General features: G+C 43.2%; 1 protein-coding gene across 6 annotated transcripts in view; it reads left to right on the top strand.

Moving 5' to 3' along the window:
• EMCN (endomucin) overlaps positions 1-26,782 on the top strand; it is an 84,412-nt gene that overhangs the window by 25,354 nt on the left and 32,276 nt on the right. For all 6 annotated transcript variants that reach the window (XR_007356315.2, XR_007356314.2, XR_012668052.1 and 3 more), the window contains 7 exons: positions 433-486; positions 2,377-2,430; positions 5,463-5,510; positions 10,110-10,223; positions 14,372-14,440; positions 19,577-19,702; positions 26,330-26,359. Coding sequence is in view for 3 of the 6 variants with exons in the window: in XM_048847493.2 (XP_048703450.1) it covers positions 433-486; positions 2,377-2,430; positions 5,463-5,510; positions 10,110-10,223; positions 14,372-14,440; positions 19,577-19,702; positions 26,330-26,359 (495 nt within the window). In the remaining 3 variants the exon portion in view is untranslated. The remainder of the gene's footprint in view (positions 1-432; positions 487-2,376; positions 2,431-5,462; positions 5,511-10,109; positions 10,224-14,371; positions 14,441-19,576; positions 19,703-26,329; positions 26,360-26,782) is intronic.

Raw genomic sequence — 26,782 nt, 5'->3', positions numbered from 1 at the left:
AGTTTAGTAGCTGTTACACAAATGTAACTATGACATTTTAAAAGAAAAGATATGAGGTCAAAGTTTGAAACACACTTCTTAATTATGCAAGCAAAATTTGCAGCGGTATCTCTTTGCAGGTCACTGAATGCACAAAATAGATACACTTGCAAAATTTGGAGGAGTATTTAAGGAGGCTATTAGAAAACACACTCCAAAAGAGATCAAATGTTTCTTGGAATCACAAAATGCACAGAACAATTGGCAGTTTTTAAAAGATAAGGTTAATCCATAAACCATCAAAGGAAAGTATTACCAGCTGCTCAAAGAGAGCTGCTCTGCAGAAGGACTCCACTTTTCCTTCCTTGTTTGATTATTGATTATTCCTTTGACAGACATCTGTTCAGAACGGTGGTTAACTGACTAACAGTGTTTCTTTTATCAAAATATCAGCAAAAGAAAAGTCATCTATGACTCCAACATCCAACAACATTCAGTCGACTCCAGGTAAGAGTACATCCTTTCACAATCTTATTTATAATCTGTTTAGAACAGACACATTAATCAATGATATTTCATAGATTCTTGAAGTTTAAGGCAACAACGGACCATTAGATCTTTTAATCTGACCTAATGTATAGTACAGGTTGTTAAATTTCATTCAGATACCCCTGTATTGAGTCCAATCCTTTGTGTTTGGCAAAAGCATATTATCCAGAAAAGCATCCAGTCTTGATCTGAAGACATCAGTAGATGCTTCCCTTGGTAGCTTGTTTCAATGATTAATCACCCTTACTGTTTAAAAATGTGGCCTTATTTCCCATTTGAATTTTGTCTGGCTTCAGCTTCCAGCCTTTGCTTCTCCTTATGCAGTGATGAGCTGCCAAAATCTTAACAACCGGTTCCCTCCTCACCCCACAAGGGGGTCGTGCCTTCCCCCCTGGACCCCTTCGCCATTCACCCCCCCTCCCCTGTCCCCTGAATGCCCCCGGAACCAGGCAGGAGGGTCTTGTGGGCCACCGTAGTAGGTGCCCACTCCACCCCACCCCTAAGAGCTGGAGGGACCTGCTGGGGGGCAAGGTGGGGAGTCCCGGCGGTGCTTACCTGGGACTGCTCCCAGGAAGCATCTGGCAGGTCCCTCTGGCTCCTAGGGGCAGGATAGGGTAGCTAGGCGGGGAGCAGGGGGAGTGGCCGTTCCCCCCACCGATCACATCAAAAGTGGCGCCTTAGTCGCCAACTCTGTGGGTGCTCCAGGGCTGGAGCACCCACGGGGAAAATTTGGTGGGTGCAGAGCACCAACCGGCAGCTCCCCGCCCCGTGCCCGGCCCCAGCTCACCTCCGCTCCGGCTCCACCTCCTCCCCTGAATGCGCCGCCCCGCTCTGCTTCTCCGCCCCCACCCCCCCCGGGGGCGGGAGGGGAGGCTAAGAAGCAGGTGGCGGCTTCGCACTCAGGCCCAGGGAGGCGGAGGCAAGCTGGGGAGGGGAGCGGTTCTCCTGCACGCCCCCCCAGGTTACCTGCTGCGGTGCGGGCGGCCCTCCTCACGCCCTCCCGCCCCAGCTCACCTCTGTTACACCTCCTTGGGCCTGAGCGCAAAGCCGCTGCTTGCTTCTCAGCCCTCCCAGGCTTCTCGCGCGAACAGCTGATTCGCGGAAAGCCGGGGGGGGGCAGAGAAGCAGAGTGGGGCGGCACGTAACTCAGGGGCGGAGGAGGAGCGGAGGTGAGCTGGGGACGGGGACGAGGGGAGCTGCCAGTGGGTGCTCTGCACCCACCAAATTTTCCCCGTAGGTGCTCCAGCCCCAGAGCACCCACGGAGTCGGCGCCTAAGGCACCACTTTTGGCTGATGGTTAAATTTAGAAGCCTTTTTAGAACCGGTTGTCCCGTGAGTTGTCCCTCACGGGACAACCAGTTCTAAAAAAGCTTCTAAATGTAACAACCAGTTCCAGCAAACCGGTGTGAAGCGGCTCCAGCTCACCACTGTCCTTATGCCCTTCTCTGCTAGATTAAAGAGCTCTTTAGTAACTGGTATTTTCTTCCCGGGAAGGCGTTTACACATTATCATCAAGTCACCACACAACTTTCTTTTTAATAAGCTCTTTAAATCTCTCACTTTAAGGCATTTTCTCCAGTCCTCGAACCACTTCTGTGGCTTTGTAATGCACTCTTCCAATTTTTCAATCTTTTTTACTATGTGGACACCAGAACTATTTATGCTATTCCAGTTTTGGTCTCACCAATGCTGTATGCAGAAGTAAATAACTTCCCTACTTACTACTCCCCTGTTTATACATCCAAGGATCGTATTCGCTCTTTTTACCATGGCATTGCACTGGAAGCTCATGCTGAGTTGCTTGACCACTATGACCCATAAATCCTTTTCTAAGTTATTGCTTTCTAGGATACACACTCCAGTTCAGTACTCCAACAACCAAGAACATTCAGTCCACTCCAGGTAAGACTACATCCTTTTATAATCTTTTTTATAATCTGTTTAGAACAGACACATTATTGTTTAACAGTGCGATTAATCGCGCAATTAATCGCAATTAATTTTTTAATCATGCGATTAATCACGATTAATTTTTTTAATCGCTTGACAGCCCTAATTAAAATGCATTTTATCCAAATGGACCCAGTTTATCATGTCATCCCAATAGCTCTGTATGACTGCTCTGGCCCCATCATAACACCAATCCACAAATTCTATCAGCTGTGATGATATACCTACTTTCAGATCATTGATGAAAATGTTGTATAGTATCAGGCCTAGTACTGATCCAGGTGGAACCCCGTGATAAACATACCATTTGATGATGATTTCCCATTGCCAACTAATGTTTTAGATCAGTAATGTATCAGTGGGAAGGGCAGAACTGTTTCACTGAGTGACCAAGAGGAAAATGTCAAGGGAAATCAGAGAGTATTGACACAGTGACTGCATCCTACATAGAGTGCTTTACCCTGCACTTTCAAAGAGGTGCACAGATATTATGCTATTTGATCCTGTTAACATTAAGAGTAGTTGCTAGGCTACAAAGCCTGTGCACTATGTTGAAAGTTTAGTGGTTATACTTCCCTTATTGCCTTGCAGCTCAGATGAAAGAATCTGTGCATAGCAAGGTAATGCAATGAGCTAGCACCATATGCTGCAGCTTGAACCTAGTCACAAAATGGTAAACACTTGGGGGTGCAGGGGAGGACTGTGAGGCTCAAGGGTTTGTAGAGTCTTTTATTTCTAGCCCATCAATTCAGATATGGCCAGATATCACTAATAGTAGGGGAGAGAGGGGGAACCACCTCTTAAGACCATACAATGAGTCTTGTGTTGCCATTTACAGCTGTGCCAAGTGGGCACGAAATATTACGAAATCACACTGTTATCATTTTGCATGCATTTGGCACAAATATAAATGATAAAATAAGGTGAAAAATTAAGCCCTCCTTATATTTTTAAAAGCCCCATGTCTGACCCCCTCCCTCCAAGATCTCTAAGGCTGTTTCCATACTCCAGCTTGCTTGATAGTTGTCTCCGTAAAGTGAAAGGATGCACTTCTGGCTATGAAAAAATTGGGGGAATAGGAACCTTTCTTCAGAAGAAGTCATTGTTTGGAGACCTTGAAAAGAAAAACCGAGATTAGCATCGTCCAGAAATGTGAATTGGTGACCATGGCTTTCTTCAAGCAGATTGTGTTAGCAAATTATTAGCAAAGTATACTTCATACCATATACTGCACACTTTACAAAGCAAAGACTAGATTAATAGACAAGGGGGTGTCAAACCAGAGGTTTGTTGCCCTAGTATGAAATATGGGCAAGGAAAGAATGACTCTGCTATTTTAGGCCAGCTTTGTTAATATACCATTCACGTATATGTAGTATGGTATAGAGCACACAGATTCCTCTGGTTTCTAATCAGCTAATACTTTACAGGTCATATCTCAGCTCTCTCACTCTGGCTGGTCTCAGAAATGCAAATGAGAGTGCAGTGTGCTGAGCAAAGGGAACAAAGCTGACTGGTCTACCCAGCAGCCAATACAGGGGGACGACATCAGAGTACTATGAATGGAGACACATAATAATAGCAAAAAGAAAAGGAGGACTTGTGGTACCTTAGAGACTAACAAATTTATTTGAGCACAAACTTTCGTCAGCTACAGCTCACTTCATCGGATGCATCACCACAGTATATCATACATCACCACAGTATATCATGATGCAAAGCCAAATGTCAGGGTGTCACACTGTGTGATGATTTTGTGCCTCTCTGCTGATTCTATTCACTAATGAAGCTGATCTCTTCCACCTCAGACTTGATTATCATGGCCCTGATTGTCTGCCGCCCTGCACCTTGTGAAGTCATTGGCAGCCGTATGGGGTGGGTCAAAACCCTGCCATCCTGATGTAGCACTGTTTTACACCCACGCTGCAGTCACATTGCCAGCCCCAGTGTGCAAAAATCATGACTCAAGCGAAAAAAACAGATTTAAAAATCAGAAGATTTAAAAAATATATAAATTTGGGGTTTCTTTAAATTTGACTTCTAATTTCTGAGCCTTTAGTGTGCACTTGGGTCATGTTCTCCACAACCGTTTCTCCACAACCATGGAAGCTAGAAACTTTTTGTGATGAAAGCTGAGATTTTCACAAAATTACCTGGTTCCAGCCACTGGTGCTTTAAGAAAAGCACCATTTCTTGGAATAATCTCCCAAGAGTTGTCTTTGCACTGGTGTAGATGATGACACAAGACACGTGCTGCACACCCATGCATTGTTGCTTGTCTCCCATTCCTTTGACCATGCTCTAAACAATAAATCATGGCCTGTTTATGAGACTAAGGCTGGCCTATACCTAAAATTTCTGCTAGTGTAATTATATGGGTTAGGAGTTTGACTAGTGTAACAATAGTTACATTTACCATTAGAGTTTATTTTGGTTGGGGAACTGGTATAAACCATACCAGCAAGAGAACACTTTTGCCAGCCTAAACTGTGCCTTCAGTAGGTCTTTCAAACATAGACAAGGCCTATAGCTGAGTGTACCTATCACTCCATTGTGAGTTAGAGCATGAACAATTGAATAGGAAGTGGTGGGCCAAGGTCATACTCTGGTAAAACTGCAGTCGCCTGAAAAACTTGGGCACCTCTGTTCTAATCCATGCAGTTTATATTCATCTTTTTTATACATCTTCAGGAAAAATTAGCAAATCAATGGTTCACCAGTTAACTTCTCTCTATACCACCAGGGCTTCCAACAGAAACCCCTATGCTTTCCATGTGATTAGCCATGCAGCTCCCACTAATTTCAGTTTGGTGTGAATGTAAGTGGTATAGCTAAATCCTGCACATCTTTGGAAACATAAGGGAAAGCATTGTGATCCTAAATGTTACAAATGCTTTGTGTGCACATTATTAACTTTCATATTTTAGCACCAAACAGACCTGGAAGATGGCTGCACTAACACAATCCTTTATATTACTTTTCAGTTTCCAGTGATTCAACCATTACTACAAACAGTAGTACAGATGTCTCAGGTAAGCTTCCAAGGTTTTCACTTTGCCTGGGATTCAGAGGTCTCTGTCACCTGCTGTGCATGTAAGACAATGAGAGAGATCCTCTACACCACAAACTTGGGCATGCATTTAAAAGAAGATTTATTTATTTTTTGCTTTTGGATATAAATGTCAGTAGAAAATTGTGCTGAACTCCTCCAAGCTGCAATGCAACCTTAATTCAGTCCCATTGTGCGTATGCATTATGATACAGTCTTTAATTACATGATTGCATACTATTTTTTCCCACTGGATCCCTGCCTCATTTGTTGCACAGGATGGATATTGCTCAACTGATGAGCAGTTTTTCAATATTTTCTTTTATCCTCATTGATCAATGTATGGCCCCATGCACACGATTGAAATCATGCTCTGAAGACAGAATTATTAATTTCCTTATCAGCTTTTCTCTGGCAATCTGAGGGCTTATAGAATCTGAGGGCTTCACAGTCATTTACTCATTTATCTTTACAGCTGTTATGTGAGAGGAAGGGGTGTTGTTATTCGTATTTTACAGATGTGGGAGCTGAGGCACAGAGAGATTAAGGTCAAAATATCCACTAATTTTGTGTACCCAATTTGAGCTGTCTCGGACATGACTTTTCAGAGTTCTTAACATCTTGCAGCACTTCATATGTCTGAGCACAGCTCCCACTGAATTCAGTTGCAGCTATGAGCACTCAGCACTTCTGCAAATTGGACTACAGGGTCTAGAGTTGGGCAGCCAGTAAATGAGAAACACACAATTAGTGACCACCTGTAAAAAGTTTAGTTTAAGTGATTTGCCTGCCATCACACAAGAACTCTGGCAGAGACAGGGATAGAATCCAGTTTCCAGAGCAACATTCAGCTGTCTTAACCATGGGACCATCCTTTCTCTTCCTGCGAATGCTTGCCTCATCCACTACACACCTTTCAACTTCTGCAACAAATGAAGCAGGGGTCCCACGGACAACAATTTCCTTCACTACATAGCTCTGGTTTGTCCCTAGCACAAATCCAGCATATGCGCTGAATGACACAGGAGTTCTGTGGAAAAAATATGATGTGATCATGCAATTAAAGACTGCATCATAATGCATATGCACAAGGGGGGATGAATTAAGGTTGTATTGGCAACCTTAATTTTGGCATTTCCTAAATTTTGAGGGCTTAATTTTGCAATCCTAATAACGTTTTTATCTATTAACATATGTGCAAACACTGGGTCTAATTCTGCTCTCTCACCAATGTAAATCAAAAGTCATATCTCCACTGAAGCAAATAGTTACTTCTGATTTACATCAGTGTCTGTGAGAGCAGAACTGCGCCCCCCCCCCCATCTAAGAAACATACTGCTTTTCACTGTAACCCATTTTAACATATTTCCTTTTCCCTTCTTACCTGGAGTCTTTCCAATGCCGGGTCCACTCCTGAAGTCTTTATTCAGTCCCTAGTCAGCTAAAAGTATCAATGAGATATATTCTCATTGAAATTTTGCCTAAGGACTTCACTATTGGACCCCCTATGAGGAAAATTTCTCAGATCATAAAATCCAGTACAGTTGGCAGTCTGTACTGGATCATAAAATCCAGCACAGTTGGCAGTCTGTACTGGATTATAACTGGATCATAAAATCCAGCACAGTTGGCAGTCTGTACTGGATCATAACTGGATCATAAAATCCAGCACAGTTGGCAGTCTGTACTGGATCATAACTGGATCATAAAATCCAGTACAGTTGGCAGTCTATACTGGATCATAACTGGATCATAAAATCCAGTACAGTTGGCAGTCTGTGTTCCAGAGTGCTCCAGAGAGACCTAAGGTTGAAATAACAGGTGGTAACATAGCTAGCTGGAATTGAGTTACATTGTCAAAGTTATAGTCTGCAATATGCCTTGCCCTAGCCAACAGTAAATCTTTCACTTCAGTAAACATCAAGGGCCTGATTCTGATTATGAGCAGCTGCAATGAATTCTGCGGTGTTACATTAGGTGTAAAATCAGTGTGAGTCTCTCAGAATGGGCTCCTCACCTTGGATTTCCCTTTGCAAGCAGTCCTCACACACACACACGTAAATTCACCACAGTGTACTTCATTTATGTCTTATATACTTCATGTCCCATCACCTTAAGGCTTTTTCCAAGCTTCAACATACCCCGATGGCACAGAGTGGGGGAACAAGAGGTCTCAACTCTCTAAGATCCTGAGCTTCTTTGCCCTTCTTTCAGCCTCCCTCTCTCCCATTTAACAGTCCCAGCCGATGACCTGAATCCCTTTAACAGTTTAATCATCAAGTCCTAATAAATTATCTCCCAATTTGGCCCATGTGAGCCAGTCGTAGGCTACCTCCCCTTCGCCCCTTTTAAAAAAATGTTTCCTCCCTGGGCACTTTCTTTCCTCTAGGGCTGCTGTCCCGTTCCTCCCCTCCCCCCCCCCCCCCCCCAACATGCAAGATTTCTTTAAACTGGCTCTCTAACATCTTTATAGGCACCCTCTCCATTTTCCATCTGTAAAAGGTACATTTTGATGGAGGGGTAGCCTCTTGCTCTCAGTGTCTGCCCATCTGTCTTCACACCATGGGCAACCTTTTTCCGCATCAGACTTTTTGCCCACTTCTGAAGTCTCCCCATCTACAATATCACCCAGCTTACCCTGGATTTCAATAAGCTGTTGCCCTTGCTTCTGGATCTCTCCAGCCCTCAACCTCTTTGCCTTGCCTTTCGTCGTCTTCATCTAACTCATCTGCTTCTACTTCTTCCTCTTTTTCATACCCTTTACCTTCGGGTTCTCCCCAGGAATTTGGTTCTTAGCTTGTCTCTTGTCTTGTCTGTCCTGTTTCTTCCTTTGGCTTCTTGGCCTCTTTCTTGTTGTCTCACGTGCTCCAGTCCTTCCCCCTCTAGCCATTTGCTTCTCTGGGCATGTCTCTTCTTCCTCAAAGGAAAAAGGCTCAAAAGGGGTTGCAGTTAACACAGGTTTGGGCTATGTCCTGTCCATCCACCCCACTTCCATCGAAATGTTCCCTAAATCTCCAGAGACATCCTGGCCACTGGACAGACTTTCCCTTCCCCATGAATGCACGTTAGTTTCAGTCTTTCCCCCGGCTTCATCCATTAGGACTTCATCCCGTCTCTCCTAACCAATGAGCACCCTGTGTCAGAATGTACTAGGCCCTTGGCCCTCATTGCCCCCTCCCCCTTCCCAGCTCTCATGGAGTTGGTGGGTGTTTGTTTTGTTTTGACTGCTTCCCAAAGTTTGTTTTGATTGCTTCCCAAAGGTTCCAGCCACACACACAACTCAGCAAGATTACAGTCCATGTTGGGGCAGTCCCTCTTCAGATGTCTTGAGCCCCAACACTGGTAACAAACAATCTGACAGATTGTGGGCAGGGTTTTCTTCCTCCCCCCTCTTACAATTGGTTGTTCCCCACTTTTCCTCCCTGAGACAGTTTGTTTTACTAGGGACAACAGCCTCCATGAACTCCTCAGTGAGTTTAACGGCAGCTTCTAAAGTAGGGGGTTGGTGCCTCTGCATCAAACCCTGGTGACCTCAGGGAGACTCTGCAATCGCTGTTCCAAAATAATGGATGGCCTGATATCCCCCACTCTTTGGCTCAATCTGGCCTCATCCACCTAGTGGCCCAATCTGATACTTTTTGTGCAGTGCAGCTTGCTGCTTGAAACCTTTGCCTGTTTCATTCTGCCAACGGACTCATATGATCTAAAATGGCTGCCTTTACGGTATCCTAATCTGCAGCTTGTTCAGCGCCATGTAAACAGCTTGAGCTTCTCCTGAGAGAGAGGGAGCTAACTGGAAGGCCCGTACCGTCTTTTCCCAGCCTGCTCCCAAAGCCACCTTCTCAAACATAAACAAAAAGCCATCGGGGTCATTCATTGGGCCTATTTTGCCCAGGCCTGTGCCCATCACTTAGTTATCACTCCCTATTGAGGGACTCAACAGCTTCTCCAAGAGCTGTTGCTGCACTTGCAATTGGCCTGCAATATATTGCTTTGTTGTTCTGCTGGCCAGGAAAACAAGAATTATCTCTCGGTGCACTGGCTCATCTGAAACTCCTGACGGGTTTTCTTTAACTCCATTTGTTGCTCAACTACCCAGCACAGGAATGTCTCCATATTGCCCAGTCTGCCACTCCTTCTCATCATCTTCTCTCTCCAGTTCTTTGCCTACACCAGAATGGGAAATCCCAGATAAACCCACAAATATCACAGGGGCACTCTTGGCAAGCAGGCCTCATATGCTGCCAAGTTGATGCGTGAAATCCAGCCCCCTTTGAAATCAATGGTAGTTTAGCCATTGTCTTCAGTGGAGCTAGGATTTCACCCCATGTATTTAGATAGGCTTTTCCTTAATGGAGTGAGTTATTAGGGAGGGGGACCATGGGTGGTGTATTCTGGTTTGTTGGTTTTCTGTGTGGAGAGGGGAGTTCTTTCAGTATTGCTGAAGTTGTCGATTTAGATGAATTATGGTGTTTTAAAAAATATATTAATGCAAGTGGGCCTAGAGATATTTGATAGATATGCTACATATATTGTAGGGGAAATAGGTAAAATAAAGAACTTGAATGTTTTTTTCTTTCAGTTGCTTCAAATGTTACCTGGGAACCAGTTTCCCAGACCAACTCTTCACAACAACCAACACAGGTCACTACATCACCATCATCAATAAGAGAAGAAAATGACAAAACTAGTAGTGGTAAGTGATAACTTTTGCTGATCAACTACTGAACCCATTGGAGGCTGCATTTCTGAACAATAGTGTGGAACAGTAGAGAGCACAAACAATGTAGTTCTGATGGTAGAATTAGGGATTTGAGAGCCGGTGTTCTCTTAACTGTTAAGTTTACTTCTCAGATACTTCGTTCCACTGTAAACCTCTCCATAATGAAGTCCTTCTCCAGTGGCTCAGACCCTAAAATGTTTCATTTTTATGAGAGAGATGGCTTTGAAACAATGCATTGGATTTGAACAAACTTGTATTTTGAGGAGGTGGAATGATAAGGTCTTTTGTTTGTCTGTTTTTTAAAAGAAAGTTGATAATCAAGACATGACCATGTAAAGTGATCAGAGTGGTCCCAGAATAGCATTCCCATATGTAAACAATAAAACCCAGATTTTAAACAGTTCTAGTACGGGCTCAAAACAGATCAGTGTGACATTTATTAAGGAGCTTTGAGAGGAAAATGGAGGCAGGGTGCTGCAGAGCTACTCCTGGCCATGAGGGGGAACTCAGGTGGTGGCTGACCCTGTTACAAACAAGCAGGAATAGAATCCAGCTGCCTCTCCCACAGCTGTGTTGACTGAAAAGGGAGTTAAATTCAGTACACGCTTTTGTCCCTAAAGTAAATAGATGTGACTCTGAGCAGATCTATTGAGTAAGAAAGTGCCATTTTCACCATTACTTTTCAAAGCTAGAATAATACTTTGGACCCATTTCAGCAAAACACTGACGGATGCACTTTTTACATATGCTTAGGTGCTTTACCAAATAGGAAAGGACTTCACTATGTAGCTTGATTATAGCTTCACTGAATTGGGGCCTTTAAAATATTCCTTTTTTAAGTTATCATAGAACTTAAAGATGGAAATATTTATGTGGTCATGTAGTCCAGCACCCCAACAGTGCGCAATGGCTTCCCAGTGTATTCTCCAAAATGTTGTTGAGTCTAGTTTTAAATGGCATAAGTCACCAGAGCTTCTTTTTCTTTCCTTATGTCTGTGTTCTATAATCTAATGGATTTAACTGCTTCAAAGTGAGCATAGGATAATTTAGGCTAGGGAAGCGTAACAATTTCCAAACTATTACTCCCAGTCCCCACCCTTTGGGCCTGAAAATCAGTCCTCTCTTTTACTTGTCAGTTACACTTTCAAATTCTATATTCAAAATTCAGGCTTTGCCTTTGTATTGAACAGTCTAATGTGTTTGGTCCTCCTTCACTGTATTTTGGCCAGCCATTCAGATGCTGTTATTGCAGAAGGCATGGCTAAAATATCCCCAGTGCAGAAGCTGTTGAAGTGTGGGAGAAAGTGTCAAAAGCCCTTCACAAAAATCACTAATGTGGCTCCTTTCGGTTTGATAGAGGTTCCTGACTCAAGGGTATCAATGCAGCACAGCCATCTGGAACTAAAACATACCGATAGGTAGGGCTCCTGGCATGTGAGGAAATGCTGATGAGGAAAAGCATGCCTGTCTGTGCAGCTTAGTTCCAGGTGGTGGTCAGTATTGATATCTTGGAGTAGGCCAGGCTTGGAAACCTCTTTTATATTTTGAAGCAGTAGGGGAGAAAGAAAGGAGGGGGAAGTCTAGTGAGTGGTATATCCATAAGCAAAACATACATTAATACATAGAGATGGCCCCGAGCCGAAAAAGGCCCAAAGATATAGGGCCTCAAAATCTGTGGGTATTTGAATTTAAATGGGTGCTGATATTTTAATTCAGGACCATTTCAATAGATATGATTTTCCCTGTTCGCCCGACACACCCTCAGCCTGTGTGCAACTTAATGGATGGTGCTTATTATGTGATCTTCTTACTTATAAAATGCCCTGCCACTTGGAGCAAGAAATTAAAATGTTCAATTTAACCGATTAATTCCCATGTATAGACTACTACCAAAGAAGCAAATGTTCCCTGATTATATTTGCAGTCCTTACCCAACCTTTATTTTCTTTAAATCAGTGGGAGCTTTGATTAAGGACTGTGGGATTTAACCCCATAATCAAAGTAGGGGCTTCACTGTTAAGGTTTTGATTGGAAACAACATGAAGGGTGGCCTTTCTTGCATGCCCACTCTCGGCAGAGAAGAAACACAGCACGCTTTCTTACATCCATCCCCCTGCCCTCCAACTGCATCTGCAAATTAATAAGACAGTATATAGCTGTTCCATTGGCTATTCTGGGGTGTCTCGCTCTTGTTTTGATGCAGAATGAAAACAAATTTTGAAACAAATTTTGAAACCTCATAATTTTTCACGAAAGGTGATCGTGGCTTCATTACTTGCATTCTACCATCTTTATTTGCACACTGGAGGGGTGTGGCAGGGAAAATGTTTCCTGTGTCCTCATTTCCCTCTGTGACAAGTACACAAGACAGACCAGATTTTGCCTGTAAAATGGAGACTAGTCTATTAGAATATTGGCCACTACCTTTCTTTTTCAATTACGCTTCATTCCCTCCCACCACCCCGTCTTCAGTGTGTCTCAGAGGACAAATGGCAATAATTTAAGATGGCCTAATGAAATTTTAAATTTCACCTTAAAAAACCACTAGCCCGGATCAATAATAAAAATGAGGACGTTCTGCAAAAGAACATTTATATTGCTTTTTAACTGGGGAAATCATTTTGCCCATGCCAACCCCTGATCCCATCCACACAGCAGAGATTTGACAGCTCTCCCCATCTCTGCTACTATTTCTGTTGCTGCTGTCACCTTTCATTATAGATTTGGAAAAAGCCCTCACAAAGTCTGTGCGCTTTGTGAAAGAATGCAATAGACTTTTTTCTCAGTCTACCATATTTCTTCCCCTCCAAAGGCACTCTTTCCCTCTCCCTCTGTTTATTGATATATTTGGCCACTCTCCTTTAACTTTTATTAATATTTGAGGACAACCCCAGTAGCTTTTACTAAATCAAAACTACTGCATCAGCCCTGCAGTCCACACCCCAAACAAGAGCTGTGTGTAAGATCCAGACCTTGTCTCTCTCATCAGCAAAAGTTGGTCCAGTAGAAGATATTACCTCACCCACCTTGTCTCTCTGGTATTTTTGTTTGTGGTGAACTACAGATGCAAAAGAGCACAATCAAGTGTGTCTATAAATAATAGAATTCTATACTTAATAGAATTTAGACCTCTGACTACCAGGGGCACAATCAATTAGACATTTACTGTGAGATTTTCAAAGCTGCCTTGATTATTTGAACAATGATTTACCATTAATTTGAATGGGGATTGGGCATTCCAATCCCTGAGGATTTTGATGTTGCACTATGCCCTAGTGGATAGAGCACTAGACTGGACCTCAGGAGACCTGGTTCTGCCATTGGCCTGCTGGGTAGCCTTGGAAAAGTCACTTCCTTGCTCTGTGCCTCAGATACCACATCTGTTAAATGGAGGAATAATGATGCTGACTTCCTTTATAAAGTGCTTTTGAGGTGTGGTGGTAAAAGCTGGGTTTTATTCACATCTGCAATCAGCTGCATGTGCAATTGATTATAGGTGCAAAATTAGACGCCTGAGTGAATCCTCTTTTAAAATTTGGTCCTGTGAGTATATGTGTAAGGTGTAAGCTCCACAGAAATCACTTCGTTTTCTGCTTAAAATCTCTTACTGGAAATAGAAAGATTTTGACTGGAAACACACACTGTTTCTTTTGGCCTGAAAGATGCTTAACCAAAGTAGCCTCAATTTTTGAAGCGTGTCCATGAATTACTGAGATGGTTGACTATACATCATTTTTTACACACAGATAATTTTGGTTTTGATGTTCTCTGCACTTTGCAATCATTTTGGCTTATTTGATGTGGTTCTAATATCAAAACTAGTTAGCCTGCTGGGAGGGAGATTAAGAGCACTATGTAGAAAAACTGAAATGTATGTGGATTGTATATAAGATAAGTAGTAATTCACCCTGAGATCAAGAGAGGATATATGTAAAATTTCAGTTCATTAAAAGAAAACGAAGGGCTATTGGACACAAGTAGTAGGCAAAACTTGATGCTCAGACATCAGATTTACAGAAAAGCTCCAGTTTTCCCCTTGCTTTCCTGCTGATTATTTCTTTGACAAATATGTGTTAAGAACAGCGGTTAACATACTGTCGTTTATCCTACCAAAATATCAGCAGGGAAAACTGAATCACTGCCAGCGAGTTCTGTGATGGCAGCATCAGACTCCACTTGGATGATGTCTGGTAAGGCATCCCTTTAAAAATCTTATTTATAATCAACTGTTGACAACAGACCCATTAAACAATGATGTGACTGTTTTACAGCAGCAACCTGCTTTCTCTGTTGTGATGCTTTGCTGTGAATTCAGCCTCCTCCTGTTAAGCATGCAGAAATCTTTTCTGCAGCTGGTGGAATAGGCACATGATGAATTACTGCAGTGATGTGTCAGTGGGAAGGGCAGATCTGGATCACTGAGTGCCCAAGAGGAACCAGCAGGGGATTCTATTACAGAACCCTGGCATTGTAATAAGCGGAGAACTCAGATGTACACTGTCTCCTTCTACTTCCTACATCAAATTAAGTCTCTCATAGATCTGAGTTACGGGTTTTATCAAAATCTCAAATCTCTAGCAGGCTCAGTGCAGCTCTTCCATTTATAAGCACTGGCTGTGTCTGAATGAGTCAGCCTCTTTAGGGGATTGGCACAAGAACTGCTCCATCTACTTAGGAGATCGCAATACTGTGTATTAGACACAAAGCTTAGATACTACTGAAGGCCCCAAATCAGTTGTTGATATTTAACTGTAAAGGAAATTACAAATAGAATTAAGAGAATCTCCTCATTAGGTTGCCTCTTTAGGCTCACGTTAGATCCAGTGCAGAGGGCCCGTGCACAACTTTGTGCCCACTTCAACCCTCAATATAGGGCTTAAGGGCCTGATCCAAAGCCCATTGAAGTTAATGGGATTTTTTCTAAATAACTGCAATGGGCTTTACATCAGATTTTAAGTAAGACATAAGTAGTACTGTTACCCCTTCTGACTAGGGATGTAAATATTATTTAAATAGCTAACTGTTTAAACAATAAAAATTATATCATTTAACCAGTTAGCCGATTAAAGGGAGAGGGGCTGGAGCCGCTCCGGCCGGCACACCAGGCGTTAACAGTTAGGTTGGGTTAACAGTAAGACTAATACTTACCGGTTAATCATTTAACCATTTAATATTGTACATCGCTACTTCTGACCTGAGCATCTAGCCAAAAACTCAGGGTCTAATAGGTTGTTCCAGTTCAGAGGAAAAATTGGTGACATTGAGGCCTGATCTACATTAGGAACTTACATCGGCATAGCTACATCTCTCAGGGGTGTGAAAAATCCATGCCCCTGAAAGACGTAGCTAGACTGACCTGACCCCCGGGGTAGACAGTGCTAGGTCGACAGTAGAATTCGTCCGTTGTGCTAGCTACCACCTCTCAGGGAGGTGGATTACCTACGCCAATGCGAGAACCCCTCCCATCAGCGTAAGCACCGTCCACGCTGAAGTGCTACAGCAGCGCAGCTGCAGTGTTTTAGATGTAGACATACCCTCAGGTATTTCTTTACGGCAGTTTTATTTACAAAGAATGTACCAAGTCCTGTGTCTCTGAATGCAGTACGAATCAAAGTAACAAGAAATAGTTTCTATTGCTCACAGACCCAAGCTTCTTTTCAGGCAGCACTCCTGACCCAAATAACCTCTCCCCAGGTTTCTTCCAGGGTCCCATGCCATGCTTTTCGCTGCACCTACAGTGACTTTTGTGGTCTTCCCCTGTGTGTGTATGTGTTTCTCTCTCCTCTATGTTTCTGTGTGTTCTGCCTTTGCCCTTCACCCTGACCCAACACACGCACACACTTACCCAGACAATACGCAACAAAACACCTCTGCCCACTCAGCCCAAAACTCCTGGGCAGGATGAGAACCACTTTTGTCTTGTGTGGAGGGCCTTGTGATTAACTTATCCTTACAGTACTGGTAATAGAAGGGTGTGTTCATGCCCAATCTCAAGGAGCTTTTAACTCTGTTTTACCCAGCTCATACCTTGGCCATCCCTCTGTTCAGGGGGTGAATTTTGCCCATGCTGAATAAATTGTATCAAAAAAGATAAATGAAGATTATGTTCTCCCACTGATCCTCCATTGTGGAATATACATGTTCCCCAGAACAATCTGTTCTCACAGCAACTAAATAGGAGTAGAGTATTTAGACCTGGGTTGCTGCCAGTAGTGAGGCAGCTCTTGGAACATGTGATCCCTGTGGGATTACAGCTGTATGTGGGGTTACCAGACAAACTGGTGGTTGATGTCAGAACAAGATGCCTGGCTGCCTCCCTCCTTGTTTCTCCCACTCAGCTGATTATTCTGCACAGCTTGCTGAGTGTATTTATGGTTGAATGTCTCTGCAGATGAAGGATTACTGCAAGTCTGGCTTTCCTTTCGGTCTCTGATCAGAGGCTTTTATTAATATTGTTGTAATAATTTCATATTATTGCTTCTATGATAACAGAACCATTAGTGGAACCTGCTGCAACTACCATTCTGATTATCTCCTATAATAAGCCCCTACATGTTAAGAGAGTTTTGTTTGTTTGTTTTAAGACCTCAGGTCAAAATTCAGTGTACAAGGTTACAGAGCCTGGAGCAATTAAAATAAAAATGAAAACAAAAAGAAAACTTTGTTTAAAAATCTGTTTGCCTTTTAAGTTACGGGGATTCAGAAATGATCAGAGGTTTCGGAGGCTTTGTGTAACTCTTGCACCATAATTTTAAAAAGCTTTTTTTAAAATTATTTAAATGAAAGCTTGCAAGTCATTAGCTTCTATTATAGACTAGACTTCCATATTAATTTTAAAATATGTGATCCTGTGTGCAGAATGAGCGAGGTACAGGCAGTTCAGCCTTACCTCAAAAATTTCTAGGCTTTCCAGAATATAGCCTGAACCTTAAGGTGTAATTATGGCTCTTATCGGCTTGAGTCATGCTGGAGGGGGGAGGCAGCACACACCTCCAGAATGGTGGGGCCTGGAAACCCAGGCATTATGCCTTTGGAGAGAGGCAAGGTGCACTCCTTGTTATACGCCTGCTCAACGGGTGGGGTCAGTATTACCTGCAGCACAGCTATTTGGATGAAATACATACATGAAGCAGGGAAGGGCGAAGGCCCCAACCTGAAATCTCCCCCCCCCCCCGATGCTGCTGCCTCCCCTTGTGTTTCTTAGCTCCCTGGGCCCCTGTAGGGGTATTCTGGGAGGGGAAAGGGCTCTAGCAAACTCAGGCAGGGGGAGCATAGTTTAATTCTGTAATGTTGTACAAATGTACTTTTTGGTATCAATATTATGTTTACAAAACTGGTTTTAGAATAAGACCTAAATCCTACCCCAAAAAAATGAAGGGGGGGGAAGTAGCTCATGTGCGTTTGGGTTACAGCAACTTGCAGTCCACTTGCCCATTTAGCTAAGCGTGGCTCCAGGACGCAACCCTGCAGCGTGTGGAATACCTAAAGAAGTCACTGAGTTCTGAGCAGAGCTTGACAGTGGGATAAAATCCAGAAGGCCTTGGAATTTGGGTGCCTGAAGCTAGACATCTTAATTCATATTTAGACGCCTAAATAAGTGATCAGCTTTTCAGAGGTGCTGAGCACCTGCTGCTCTCTCTGAAGTCACTGGTTACTGCTGGTGTTCAACATGAAAATCAGGCCTTAGGGGGATGTCTACTCTGCAATAAAACACCCGTGTCAGCTGACTTGGGCTTGCAGGGCTATAAAATGGCAGTGTTGACATGGAAAAAACTGGGTTTGTTTAGTCTGGGTGTTTTATTGCAGTGTACACATACCCCAAGTGTGTGGACAGAGATTCTGGAGAAGGGCTCTCTCTGGGAAGACTGGGGAAAATACAGAGACTCTGTACATATTTGAAGCATACGCTCCCAAAGGCTGACATGGTCTAGATACAAAATTTGCACCAGTTTAAATGTATAGGTTTTTAAAAATGGTTTGTTAAATCCCTTGTGTGGACACTCTTCCATTGGTTTATAGCTGGCTCTTATAGACTTTGCATAAGTCAGAAAGGGAGTATTGTGTTGCCATCGGGTACCTGCTGTTTTTATCCAATAGGTAACGTCTTGCCTTTTGTTAGATTAAGGTATGAACACAAAATATAAATTATCCACTCAATCGTGACAACTTAAATTCTGTTTCATTGCTGTTCAATGACCTTCAGCTCTGCTGCTTCATGGGGTGCATCACGGGATCATTTTAGACTCACCTCAAGTGCAAATCTCGTTATTATACAAGTAACCCTGACCCTGTATCAAGCATATGAGAACTGAAATAAAGGCAAGAATAGACATTTGGTTGTACATTTAACGATCTCCGGATATTGTACTTTCTAAGCAGCAGGATAAATCCTCCCAATGGCAGAGAATGAAGCAATTGACCCTTGTAGCAGGGTGCTGGTGCAGAAGCACCTAATTAGCCCCTGCCCAGTCAGCTCCAATCCAGGGAAGCTGATTGGGGCTGATGGAAAAGGCCTGATGCTGGCCTGATTGGTAACACCTGCTGACCTGACAAGCCAAGGGCTATAAAGGCTCGGAGGGAGCCAGAAGGGGGTGTGTGGCAACGGAGACGTCAGTCAGTCAGGGAGGGAGGGAGGGAGCAAGCTAGCTGGCTGGCTGGCTGGCTGGCTGGCTGGCTGAAGTCTGACCCTGCCTGTGAGGGAGGTAACCAACCCTGTAAAGCTTGTATATAGATGGACACTGGTGGTGGGACAACATTAAGTAAATAAAGACATAGGTGTTGCACAACCCTGAGGCCTCTCCGAGCCTTACTGGGGAGGGCAAACAGGCCCCAGGAAGAGGGGCGGGCCATGAACCCTGTTACAACCCTATTATTAATTTCTATCTGTAAAACTTGTATAAGATCAAACCATGTGACTGTCAGGTGTTTATCTGTAGAGTTGACACAGACTTTATCAGGAATCCAGTTCCTCTGTTCTGACCAGATTGTACTCAGCATAGGAATGGGGTAGGGGCGGAAGTGGCTCTAAGCTATTTTTCCATTTCCCTGATCCTGGAAAAAGGGCCTGAGGCTATTTTGGCCACTGGTATGGCTTAGTGAGGCCTCAAGGCTGCTCTAAATTATGCTAGTAGTAACAACCCCTTAGGGGCTGGCTGGCAAAGGATTGCCAGAGTGTGAGGTGCTCCAGCTACACACTCTACACTAATGGGGCTGAGAGCAAGTAAGGTGTAAAGTTGGGGGCGGAAGGGCGGGCAGATAGGTGGGTGTTGAGGATCAAGCATGCTGTTTGTATTTGATCAATGCTCATTTGACTGCCTTCTTTTCAGATCTGACTACCAGTGTAATAACCTCAGAACACAGCAAGGGTCATCAAACCACATCTAATGTTGATGGGTCACCTCCAACTCCGGTAACAGGAACCAACGCAATAGTCATCAAGGCTGACACTATAAGTAAGTGATGAGTCCCTGCATCGTCAGTCACACCGTGTTCTGAAACAGCCATGCTCAGCGTGAAATGTCAATTACAGTTTGCATTACAGTTAGTATGGGTGAACTTCAAAAGATTCAGAGTTTTCCCCACTCAATGAAATTAAAGGCTGTAATTTATAAAATGAGCTGGAAAGACTAACTTCAGCCACATACAGTTGTTCTGTGGCATTCACTGCTACAGGAGGTCATTGAGTCAAATACTGTGACTAGAATTTAAAGTGAAAAACAACTATAATGTTTATGATCACTAACAGCCCTACAAACTGGTTCACAGTCAAGCTGGAAGGGCATATCAAGTGGGGTCCGACAGGGATCAGTTGTGGGTCTGGTTCTGTTCAATATCTTCATCAATGATTTAGATAATGGTAGAGAGAGTAAACTTATAAAGTTTGCAGATGATACCAAACTGGGAGGCATTGCATGTGCTTTGGAGGATAGGATTAAAATTCAAAACGATCTGGACAAACTGGAGAAATGGTTTCATGTAAATAGGATGAAATTCAATAAGGACAAAGTCAAAGTATTCCATTTAGGAAGGAACAATCAGCTGTACACACACATAATGGGAAATAATTGCCTAGGAAGGAGTACTGCAGAAAGGGATCTGGAGGTCATAATGGAGCACAACCTAAATATGAGTCAACAGTCTAACACTGTTGTGGGGGGGGGGAGGGCAGGCAGGGGGAAGGGGAAAGCAAACATCATTCTGGGATGTGCAAGTATTAGCAGGAGTGTTGTAAGCAAGATATGAGAATTAATTCTTCTGCTCTACTCTGCCCTGATTAGGCCTCAACTGGAATATTGTGTCCAGGTCTGGGTGCCAGATTTCAGGAAAGATGTGGACAAATTGGAGAAAGTCCAGAGAAGAGCAACAAAAATGATTAAAGATCCAGAAAACTTGACCTATGAGGGAAGATTGAAAAAATTGGGTTTGTTTAGTCTGGAGAAGAGAAGACTGAGAGGTGACATGACAAGTTTTCAAATACATACAAGGTTGTTACAAGGAGAAGAGAGGAAAAAATGTTCTCCTTAACCCCTGAGGATAGGACAAGAAGCAATGGGTTTAAATTGCAGCAAGGGAGGTTTAGGTTGGACATTAGGAAAAACTTCCGAACTGGTAGGATGCTTAAGCACTGGAACAAATTGCCTGGGGCGGTTCTGGAAGCTCCATCACTGGAGATGTTTAAGAGCAGGGGAGACAAATACCTGTCAGGGATGGTCTAGATAATACTTAGTCCTGCCTTGAGTGCAAGGGACTGGATTAGATGACCTCTTGAGATCCCTTCCAGTCCTACAATTCTATGATTCTGTGAAACTAAGATAATGCTATAACCAAAAGATGTGGTTCAGGGTATAAAATGATCATCTGTGAGGTCATGAAGACATTCATTTTCCACAACCTACAAATAGCAGGGTATAACTGGCTGGTGTGGAGGTTTCATCTTTGAATCGTTAGGTACTGGCCATGGCTGAAGGTTGATGACAGACTAGATCAGGGGTGGGCAAACTACGGCCCGCGGGCCGGATCCAGCGCCTCAGGGCTTTGGATCCGGCCCGCGGGATTGCCCCCCGTGGTGCCGCAGGTCCTGCGCTGGCACCATGTCCATGGGGCCTGGGGGGAGGGGGCAAAGGCGGAGGGCTCCGTGCGTTGCCCTTGCCTCCAGGCACTGCCCTTCCCCCCCCCCCCCCACAGCTCCCATTGGCCGGGAACGGGGAACCTCAGCCAATGGGAGCTTTGAGAAAGGTACCTGGAGGCATGGAAAGGGCAGCGCGCGGAGCCCTGTGTACCCCCCTCCCCCAGGGGCCGCGGTTCCGGCCGCTTCCCAGATCGGCATGGCGTGGGGCCAGGCCATGTGGCTGCCCTCCAAAACTGAAGAAGTAAACTACAGGCTATTGAGGCTATTTAGGTAGAGGACCTTTGAGAATACAATGGAGAGAGGTTAGTTATTGGTCTCTTTCACCATCTGTCAATCTTCTAACCATCTCTGAATTGATTGAGTCAGGTATTTTCAAACCAAACTGGGGTCAGTTGTGCCAAAAAAAGTGTTTTGCTCACCACCCAACAAGGATTTAGTGCCACCAATGTTGTACTTCACTTTTCAATGATGAATTTGGAAGTCTTCCCAGATTATTTATACAGAGCATCTGCCCCTCTAATTTACAGCCCCAAAGGATGAGGTTGACTAGGAACAGACAGAACAACTACAGTATCTGTTACTCCTGCCTTTCTTCCCATCTCTCTTTCTGTAAAACCACTGTGCATGACCCCACCTCCAAACACCTGTCTGTTGGCTGAATATTTAGAGAATACAAACTAAAAACATCTACTGTGTTGGCCACCTGAACATGTGGGTTTATATACCACAGCTGAGCCACCTCCAGAACAAACAGGCCAGTTGTTTAACTGGATACTTGAGATGGAAGGAAAAGAGAGAGGGTAGGAATCTCTTCACTATTCTCTGTTTTCTTTTTTCTATTTTGGCAGAATGTAGATCTCATCTGGAAAAGATGCTTCATACTTGTGCAGCTTTAATAATGGTCATGAGTTAGGTGATTTTTGTAATCCCTGGATAAGGTGGGCTGCTAAAGTGGGGAATATCCCTTTAAATAGTTTGAGTGTCCTCTAATGGCCTTCACTGGCTGTGTTTGCAGTGACCAGAGATCTGTCAGAACAGCAGTGTGCATTATTCATAGATTCCAAAGCCAGAAGGGACCATTGTGACTATCTAGTCTGACCTCCCACATAGTACAGACCAAAGAACTTCCCCCAAAATAATTCCAAGAGCGTGTCTTTTAGAAAAACATCTGATCTTGATTTAAAAATTGCCAGTGAAGGAGAATCCACTATGACCCTTGATAAGTTATTCCAATGGTTAATTACGCTAATTTTTTAAAAAAATTAATCTTACCTCCAGTCTGAATTTGTCTAGCTTCAACTTCCAGCCATTAGATCATGTTATACCTTTCTCTGCTAGGCTGAAGAGCTGTTAAATATTTGTTTCCCATGTAAATACTTATAGACTGTAATCAAGTCATCCCTTATCTGTCCCTGTGTTAAGCTAAATAGATAGAGCCTGGTGCCCCAGGCAGCATGGAGGAGGAAACTGAAGCATTCAGCAGAGGTCTTTGTGATGGATCTCAAGGCTCCAACCCTTCTGCTGAACCCTGTGTGTGTCAATATGAGGCCACATGATGGGATTTCTCTTTTTTTCAATTTGCTTTTTTAAAAACCTAGGAAATTACACAAAAAACTGCATAAGTACAAGGAGGCCAAAATAAGGTTGCATTTCCTGACTCCTGTGTGCTTGACTTTGCAACGTTAGTAATGTTCTTTAAAAGTAGGGTTTGTGGGAGAAGTAATATGTAGGTAGCTCTGTATGTTTATTTTGATCCCACTCTTCCCATATGGTTATTACATTTGTGGTGCAGATACAAACACACAACAGCAGTCATTCTATTTTTTAGGGAGCATATTCTGGCTAATAATACTAATGTTTATAACCAATAGCACTTATGTAGTGTTTCAGACATTCGGTAAATAAATTTCACACTTGTATGATAAGTAATATCTTCATTTTATAGAGGGGCAGTGTAAGAACCAGAGGATGAGTGAACTCTTCAGGATTACACTTGGAATAATTGACCGTTATGCAGAGGGCCAGCACAGGGTATAGCATAGAAAGCACAGCACAGGGGCAAAAGTGACTTTACACACCTCCAGGATTCTGGTCTGCTCTGGGGCTGATTTAGCCCCTGGTATCATTTAGAGTAGCCAGAGGACTGCTCTGAATTATGGCAGCTTTCCCTCAAGCAGCATGTGGGCTGCTTCACCATCCAGAAGAGTTGGAGTGCAGAGCATGCACCAGTCTCTCTTGCAGAGTTGTAGTCTACCTCTCCTTACAGATTCCCCCAGGATAAAATCAGAGAACTGCAGTCCCAAATATCACCCTGCAAGGAAAGAGCCTTAAAAAAATAGATGGGCCTTTCACTAAACACAATATTGGCTGGTTCTGTCAGACAATTGGAGGAAGAGAATTCCAGAACTGAGAGCTCACCAGAGCCCTGCCTTTAAACTCCAAACAATCCTAGTTTGAGGCTGTTAGCAAAAACATCCTAGCTCCTCTCAACTGCCAGGGTAGCACATGAGGAAAGAGGCAGTTTCTAAGGGAGCCAGGCCCAACTCATGTAGGACTTTCATGGTCAAAATTAACACCTTGAATTGCACTCAGGTCAAACTGGAAGCTTCTAAAAGCTTTGGAGAACAGCTGCTATCTGGTTGTTGTTTTTCGTACAAATAATTTATCAAGCCTCATATCCTGCACCAGCTGTAGCTTCTGAATATTCATTAAAGGTAGCCCCCTTTCAATAAGCCAGTTTGGAGACCACCAAGACAAGGATGATGACAATGAGGTGCACACCAGATAGAAACAGTCACAGTCAGCTAGCCCCTGGTTTGGGGAAGCCTGTGTCACACTAGAAGGTCAGCATTCCACTGCCAGTATATAAAAGGGGAGAGTTTCAAAGAGGAGTTTGGTGCCCAACTCCCATTGACTTGCACAATGCACATTTGAGAGGGTTTAGCACTGTGTGATAAAGAGCACTGTTGGGTGTGATGACAATCTGTGGCTCCAAATCTGAAATATTCATTAGCCTTCTTAATTTCCAAAGATGTTATAGTCTAGACATGGCACAGCAGCTTTCTAACAAGAATAGGAATTACTGTACCGCACAATTACTGAAGTAAATGTTGCATCTGACAGTAAGCATTATGCATGATGCATTGTAAGGTCCATTTCTTCTTCATTAATGATGCACATTACTCCTGATGCTCTGCAGACTACTAGCCAAAATCACTAAGATAATTAATGAATATTCATTTTTAAAAGGGTTTGACACTTGAGGGTCTGGAGTAACTCTTTACCTGTCACAATGAAGCACTTCAGTTTGTTTTAGGAAGACACTTAAGGTGTTTGCCAGTTAAATGCCAACTATCTATTGAAAGGCACTTACTCAAGTTGTAGTCTCAGAACTTTTTAGGAATATATTAGTTGCAGCAAATAGGCCCTTGGCTCATAGCACCAGTGGCTTTATGCTTCTCTGATCCGGCTGATGCTGTGCAAGGTCACTTCCGCCCCTGCCCAGTCCCATAAAAGTAGGAGATCTATTATTGTCACACCAGCTAGGAGTCAGTTGGCAGTTATGGAGGGGATCAGGCAAGGAAGAACAAGGGTTACAGCAATATGGTCACATGAGATGGTCAGAGGTGGACAGGAGCTCTTAGATCACTGAGAACATAATGATTAAACTTTTACTGCTCTTGCTCTTAGGCTAAGATTAAGCAATTAGAACTGTTTTCTTTCTTTAAAAAAAAAATCTGCATTGTACACAGTGCCTAATATTATCTTCTGAAAACAAGTCTGAGGGCTAAAATCTTCTGAGGAACAGAGCAGACTGAAAGCCCCCAGCAGCTCCATACCATGCAGGAGAGATCTCTGTCTGTTCATAACATGGCTAGAAAGCAGAGTCACTGGGCCCAGGAGGGGCAAGTACTGCTGTTTCTCAAAGTTTCACTGCGCAGATTGTAGGTAGCAGAAACATAGAGGAAGAAGTGGGGGACAAAAGGTGAAGGTAGGGGCTATTTGTTTTCTATTTAGATTCTGTTTTTTTTTTCAAATGTACGTGCTTTATTTTTTGCTCCCTCTTTTTTGCTACCACTCCAGTGTATTCTGTTGTAATACAGACTTAACCTGAAAGACAGTGTGTATGTAACCGGGTAATTCTACAATAAGTAACCTCCACGTATTCTGGACAACTTGGTGCTAGGGATCTAAACTCTCTTAAAACAAGAGGTTGAAATTCACACCCTGTACTATGAGCGAACCCAAAGCCAATGTACTACTTAAATCCTCAAAATAGGCCTGGTTCTGGCATTCTGCATAGGGTGAATTTTGTCCTTAGAGAAATCATACCTACCCCCATGTATCTTCTGGGCCACACATACATTCTACAAAGAATGTATTGGTCTGACCAGAGCTCCTTCTGCTGAGCCTGGAAAGAAGATAGAAGCTATCATGTTGAACAGAATCAAAGAGAATCACAAAGTAACCAGAGCCTTACATCTCAGCACTGCTTTGTGTTACTGCAGTGATGCATGGTGGCATGGACCCATGATGCTGCAAAAATAGCAGTGCAATACCCGGAGAGCCTACCCCAATTACTTTGTAGCTCACTCACATGCCATTCACTGAATAAGTGGCTATCTCGCTCCTCATAAATAAGTCCTGCTGATTTAGTATTTTTCCAGCTGTATCTTTCTAACCATCATGCAAAAAAGCTTTACCTCCCTTAGTGAAAAATGTTCACTGCAGCTGGGACGGGCATTAAATTTAAAGCCTGTTCCCCCATCATATAACAGCATATAGCAAAACTTTTTCAAACAAAGTTTCAAATTCTTTAAAGTAACACTAGCTTTTGGGGTTTAATAGTTTCTAAGGCATGCAAGCAGTTTCCTCCAAGTATCCGTTCAGTACAGTGCTGCTAATCTTAAAGCAACTGCTAACCATAGTTTTCTTTTTGTCTTTTTTATAGGCCCACACAAGAAATCAACATCAACACCAAGTAAGACTGAGAAAAGGACCTAGTCCTTACACATTCATTAAAGGGAATTGAATGCAGGGAAGGGAGAACAGAATGAAAAAGGAAGCATACATATAAAGGACACCAGGAAGCTCCAGGGAGAGAGAATGAGTTCAAAGTATAGCACTGAAATGGACAGGAGACACACATTTGTTGCTGCAAGAAGTGGTTTCCCCTGATAATTCAACTGAACATAATATTACAGCAGGAGACACTGAAAACATACAGGGTACAGGCACAAAATTAAAGATATCTAACAAGGCTAAAGAGAGATTAGGTTGCAGCAGAAAATTGATACAAGAATAAAATATTTGCCAAGATATTCTAAGATGCTTATTATAGTCATTGTTAATTCTTTTATCGTGTTTCTTTTAATTAGCAAGTACTGGCAGATCTCAGGGGACA

The sequence above is a fragment of the Caretta caretta genome, chromosome 4, assembly GCF_965140235.1.
Source record: "Caretta caretta isolate rCarCar2 chromosome 4, rCarCar1.hap1, whole genome shotgun sequence".
Taxonomy (NCBI): Eukaryota; Metazoa; Chordata; order Testudines; family Cheloniidae; genus Caretta; species Caretta caretta.
Note: the sequence above shows the minus strand (reverse complement) of the source record. Positions and strands in the feature narration are given on the sequence as shown.